This window comes from Halyomorpha halys, unplaced genomic scaffold (genome assembly GCF_000696795.3).
Source record: "Halyomorpha halys isolate HHAL.00 unplaced genomic scaffold, Hhal_1.1 Scaffold629.1, whole genome shotgun sequence".
Taxonomy (NCBI): domain Eukaryota; kingdom Metazoa; phylum Arthropoda; class Insecta; order Hemiptera; family Pentatomidae; genus Halyomorpha; species Halyomorpha halys.
In genome coordinates this window covers 860309-866384 of record NW_027111602.1, presented here as the reverse complement: position 1 = coordinate 866384, position 6076 = coordinate 860309, and the positions used below count along the sequence as shown (strand labels likewise).

Here is a 6076-nt window from a genome sequence, read left to right as displayed (position 1 = left end):
TGCTCCATGTAGTGTTCTTTTATTTATTTTGAATTGGTACAAAATGACTTGTCTGGTTGATATGTATGTTAAATAATAAAATTAGTATGCTAAATAATAAAATATATTATTATAAAATGTTTATTCAATTCATTTACTGCTTCTTTATGGAACCGATTAGATGCCCTGAAAAATAAGTAAAAAAATGAATATACCTTTATAATTATATATATAATATAAGAAGAAATATATCTTAGTAATACATTATTTAAAAAAATAATTTTATAAAAATTAATAGTATTCTCCATGCAAATAATAGACTTTTGCATTCTGTTTAAAGGCATTTTAAGTGATGAACTTAAAATTGTAAGTTAACACAGAAGTAATTATAATAATTAGCTCCTTTCAATGGATTGTGATTTAAAACTTTCTGAAAAAGGTAATGATAAAAAGTTTACTAATCCCTGAAGTTTTAGGCCTGATATGTTTTTTTGAAAATGGCCAGCATATATTTTTAGGTTTATAGTCAATAACTACTAAAGTATTACTGGCAACTTACCTGTGTACGTTAGTAAATTAATAGTATAAGGATTAATATGAGCAAATTTTGGTAAATAACAGGTATGTGTAAGGAAGGAGGTATGTTTATCTTAGTTTTTAAAAGGAAACCTATATTTACCCGACTATAGAGTGAAGTTCAGTAACTTTAGATTTAAATCTATAAAGCCATTCCTCCCAAAGTAGGAATTTCCAATTTTTCATTTTATTTTCTTATATCTATCAGTAAAAATTGTATCCTTTAAAATTTTTTTGCTTTAGTTATTTGTTACTGTATAATCCCAATAAAATATTTTTGGAGAATACTGAATTTTTTTGAACATCCAAAACGCATTTTCAGTTAAAAAATAATTTTTTTTTACCTAGATTAACAACAGAAACGGTTTGAAAAGTACTATTGGACTATTGCAAGAAAGCCAACATCCAAATTCAAGAAGCCATTGGAGTCTTTTGAACTTAAATTATTTTTATTCTCATACAGCCAATTGTGTCTTAGTTACTCAAGTTAAATTCTCACCAGGTTTGAAAGATAAGGGACTATTCACCAAGTGCGAAAAAAAAAAAAAATAGAAATGTAATCTCTAACAACTATATAGGGGGTATAGGGATAGACTATTTTAAAAAGTAATAGATTTATTATTGGGAATCATTATAATTTGTCCCTATTGACCCTGAAGTGTTTAGTAATGCTAAGCCATTTCTTGATATTGATATGTTGAAAATAACATTCCTAAGAAGATATCTTTGTATTTTTTATAATACTTTACATTGAAAAACAAAAGTATTTCTTTACTTGCCCTAAATTCCTTTTCCAAAACAGAAGGTGATTTCTTTTGGTTTAGGAATGTTTTATGAAATCCGAAAATTTTTTTCTTACATGCTGAGACTTCTTGGGAGATGTTGGTGCAGAAATTTTAAAGTCATCAGATTTCAAATGTGGGTTCAGCATAGGGTAGACTGTCTCAACTACTAGTGGGCCCATCACCTACACATTAAAAATGATCTTAACTTCATTGAGATGGTCAAATATTTGTCAACTTTAAAAAAATGGTCAACTTGTCTAAAAACTACTTGACAAAATTAACATGATGAAGTCTAAACTCTCCAGTTGCATCTAGTAGAGGGTTGAAATAATCATAAAATGTAATCAGCCTAAAAAAAGGTTTCTTAGAAGTATAAATTCAATTTCTATTGATGTTTTCATGATGAAGAAAATGAAAATATATTTATATTTATGAGGTGAAACCATTTGGTTTGAGTTAATAATTTAAAAAATTGATTCATTTAAAATAAATTACAGTGTTTAGTGAAAATTAATTAATAATCCAAAAAGTATCCTTCAAAAATATTTTCATGATATTAATACATTAATTTTTATTTAAAATATTATGATAGGTAGAGAATGTAGTTTATAATTATTAAGAATGCAGTATACTTTAATAATTTTATAATAAAGTGCATTTTTTAAACTTATATTTAAGTTAATGATATGTATTATCTCTTGTTATGTATTGTTAGTTTTATATAAATATAAAAATAAAATATTGGACCATTAAATAAGCTTTTCTTGATATACAGATTCTTATCTGTACACTATCTTTAATTTTAAAATTTAGGTTTTCTTACTTGACTTATGTAAACTTCCTTTTGCCATAGTGGAAGATTTTGCCAAGATAGTTCTAAAGTAGCCCTCAGTTTTGATAAAGAAAGGCTTGGATCCAACCAATGCAAGAGTGTCCTGGTTTTTTTAGTGTATAAAATTTTAGCTGCTGCAATGACGTTCGCCTTTTGTTCCCATGTATAGTTCTTCTAAAATATTAAAACTATTATGATTGTCCCATAATCACAGTAAAGTCTCTTAATTTTGTCAGCCAATATTGGCATGTATTCATAACCAACCATTTTATTACATATAATTATTTAAAAAGAACTTCACTAATTTAAATAATGCTTAAAAGAAATTTTTATTATTATTACATTCAAGGATACCTAAAACCTCTTGTGAGAAGTGCCATTATGTAACATATAGTTTTTCAAAGATAAGATTCCTTAATCATACGTTTTATGTTAATAGCTTCAGACAACAAATTATTTTAAAAACTACAAAAAACAGTTTTGAGCATGTAAAAACATACTCCTCTCACTTCATTTAAGAAATATTATTTTAAATTTACAGAATTCTTTTAAAATGTAAAAATACATTAAATTAATTATTTTATATACATAATTAATTGTAATCAAGAACTTATTATCTAACTATTTTCCAGCAACAATTTAGAAAATGTTGAACGCGGGGTAGTGGAAAAAATAAAATGTTTTTACTGTTTTATTAGTTACGGTTAGATAAGATAAAACGTTTTTACTGTAGTGAGAACAAACAACACAACAAAAGCTTGGCAACTACTGACTGACTCACAAAACCGTTGCAAACGGCTTCAGCTCAACAATCGATATATTCACAGTTTGCCACAGAGCAACATGTATACAATAAAAAATGAATTTTCACATCTCACTTTAACAGAGAGGAGAATAATCTGAGCTTTAGTTCACTTACCAATCGCTGTTTTCTTAGTCATTAAGATCATTTCTTATTTGCTATTGAAACCAACAAAACCTACCAAACATACTATTATATTTCTTACTTTTTTCTTCTAATATTTCTTCATCTTTGACACAAATTTTTTAGTCACCATTAAAAGCTTTTAATTTGTGCAACCTTTCTCCAATCTATCCAAGTTTCTCTTTCTGCTTCTTCATAATCTTCTTCATGTTTCTTAGCCTTTCCTTGCACAATATCTGTCTTTTCCTTTTTCTCTAGAATCATCTGTGCATCTTAATGATCCTTCAAGTTTGCTAGGATACCTCTTTATCTGTCGGTCTCCTGCATCAGCTTGTTCTTCCAGTTCTCTTTCATCTTTTATTAAATTTTCATCATCCTCTTCTACTGCCTTTTCATTTTTTAATTTTATTTCCACCAATGTTTAACCATTTTCATCTTCAGATTCTGAATCAAAATTAACCTCATTTTTAGCTGTTCTTTTAGTATCTTCATGTTTTTCAACATAAGCTAATGGTTCAGACGCAGATGTTTAATTTTCTTCTTTCATTTCTTTTTTGGTTTCAGGTACATTTGTAGCTTAAGCTTTTGCATGTAAATCACCCTTCAAGTTCACTACATAAAATCCTCCCCTTTTTCCAACAATCACGGTATCATTCTTTACAATTTTTACTTTGTTTTTAGCAAAAGTCACAAATCCACCATTCTGTGTTATTTTATTCACAGGCAACAAATTTCTGCTGAGATCTGGGATTACATCACATCTTTCAGTTGACACTTGTCACTTTTTACACTACCAACCATTTCGGCTGTCATGGATGCACAGTTTTTAGCCAGATCTACCTCAGCATCAATATGTTGCGTCAGCGACAACTTATTTTGTAGATCATATGCCTCATGAAACCTGAATCTAAGACCCATTCAGTTGATTGTCTACCACATTTTTCAGCAAGGAAAGAAACTTTTGTTTTCATGAAAGACATCATCAAAAACATTTCCTCTTGTCAGAAGTAGTTCTCCTATTTTTTTTTTTTTTTTTTTTTTACAAATGTTCTAAATGCTACTGAAATGTCTGTTTCCTCAGTAGCATTTATAGAGCATCTTTCCTCAGGTATCAGTCTTGTTAAATTTGAAAGTGTTTTCCTGTCAGAGCCTGTGCTCTCCCAAGCACATAAAAATATTTATACTTTTTGGGGAGTATTGTCATTATTTTGGAAATGATCATATCATCTGGTATATCACTGCTTAATGATTTAATCTGAATGCCAAATTTTCAGTTGAGCTTATGTGGCTTGTCAAGTCCATCCCAGTCTTAAGTTTAAAATCAAAGAAGTCTTGCAAAAGTTCAAACTTTTGCTGAGAAACATCTCTCTCATAGATGCCACATATTTTGGAATACATTTGACTTGCAGTAGTACAAGTCGAAATATGAGTTAATGCTCTCTGATTCACTGTTGTTACTATTAACTTTTTGGCTTTAGCATCATTTTGTAAGTACACTATTTTCACTGTCTCACTGCAAATTTTAATTTTGCTAACTGCCTGGGCCCATAAACTGTTGAACAAAGGGGGGCGGACAAAAATAAAATGTTTTTACTGTTTTATTAGTTATGGTTAGATACCCTAAAACATTCTTACTGTAGTGAGAACAAACAAAAGCTTGGCTACTACCGACTGACTGTTACAAAACCGTTGCAAACGGCTTGAGCTCAACAATTGATATACATAGTTTGCCACAGAGAAACATTTATACAATAAAAAATGAATTTTTACATCTCACTTTAACAGAGAAGAGAATAATCTTAGTTTACTTGCCAATCGCTGTTTTCTTAGTCATTAAGATCATTTCTGATTTGCTATTGAAACCAACAAAACCTACCAGACATACTATTAACATGTAGTTCACAATTAATCATACATCATAGCAGTTAAAAATTCAATTACATTTGTAGATTTACCAATATTTCACTTTCTCCTAAATCATTAATTTCCTGTGAATCACTTTTCTGTTGAAGTTGATATAATGCCATTGTCTGTAACATAAGAATAGTGAAATTATAGGTAATGATTAATTTATTAAAAGCAGAAGTGAGAAATGACTTGTAACCTGTAAATCAGCTGCTGGAATACTAACTAACAGTGGATTTATCATAGCTACTCCTCTAACTTCATTTGAGGGTTCTTCATCTATATGAAGATTTGACTCTCCTCCAACATAACAGTTGTTTAAATTAGGCATTACTGGATCACCTATTTCACTGTGTTCAACCTACCATAAGATGAATTTACATTATTGAAAATATTGTTAGAAACAAAACATTAATGGTAATTGTATGTTGTATTATGTATCTTAGAATGATAAAGATTAAGAAGCAGTTATATATTTTGCATAGAATACAGACCATTCTGTTATAGAAAATAAGTTTTATTATTTGGCTTGTAAAATAAAACGGTAGATGGTGACACTGCTCTTGCATGGGATAGCTTCGTGTCCCTTGGGGCTAGAACAATCAGTCCTGGCATCCATTAGTGAAAACACACTCTCATTGTCTTTGTTTATAAAACCCTCCCCAAATTCCACAACACGTTCTCTGCTAATAATCAATAGCAAGACCATCTTAATACATGAATTATTTTATAGTGGTTCTATTAATTGTCAAGGTGCCAAATTTTAACAATGGAAGAAATGAAAATGAAGAAAGTTAACCTCTGATAATTAGGTATAATATTAGAGGGTGGAATGTTATTTTTCTTGATGAATTTAGAAATTTTAAGAAAAATAAAATTAGAAAAAACTGCACCACTACAACTTGTGAAATGTCATGGGCTCAATTTTGCCAAATTATACAATTTAGTTTGAATAAAATTTTCTTGTCTGTTATATGATTAAGTACTCTCAATTATTTATTACAAGTTTTGAAATGGACTAAAAATGTTTCATGTTATAATAAGTTAAACATCAAATCCACCTCTCTCTCTCTC

The 6076-nt window shown here is 29.1% G+C and overlaps 1 protein-coding gene across 4 annotated transcripts in view; it reads right to left on the bottom strand.

The window, feature by feature from the left end:
• LOC106684921 (uncharacterized) overlaps positions 1-6076 on the bottom strand; it is a 9754-nt gene continuing 3678 nt past the window's right edge. Inside the window, exons 4-8 of one of the 4 annotated variants that reach the window (XM_014427291.2) lie at positions 5202-5363; positions 5053-5127; positions 2164-2346; positions 1331-1522; positions 1-165 (exon numbers count right to left, since the gene is read on the bottom strand). In XM_014427291.2, coding sequence (XP_014282777.1) covers positions 1376-1522; positions 2164-2346; positions 5053-5127; positions 5202-5363 — 567 coding nt within the window. In that variant the 3' untranslated portion in view covers positions 1-165; positions 1331-1375. Of the gene's footprint in view, positions 166-1330; positions 1523-2163; positions 2347-5038; positions 5128-5201; positions 5364-6076 lie in introns of those variants that run through there. The other 3 variants (XM_014427290.2, XM_014427294.2, XR_001343760.2) reach the window with 3 other exon arrangements.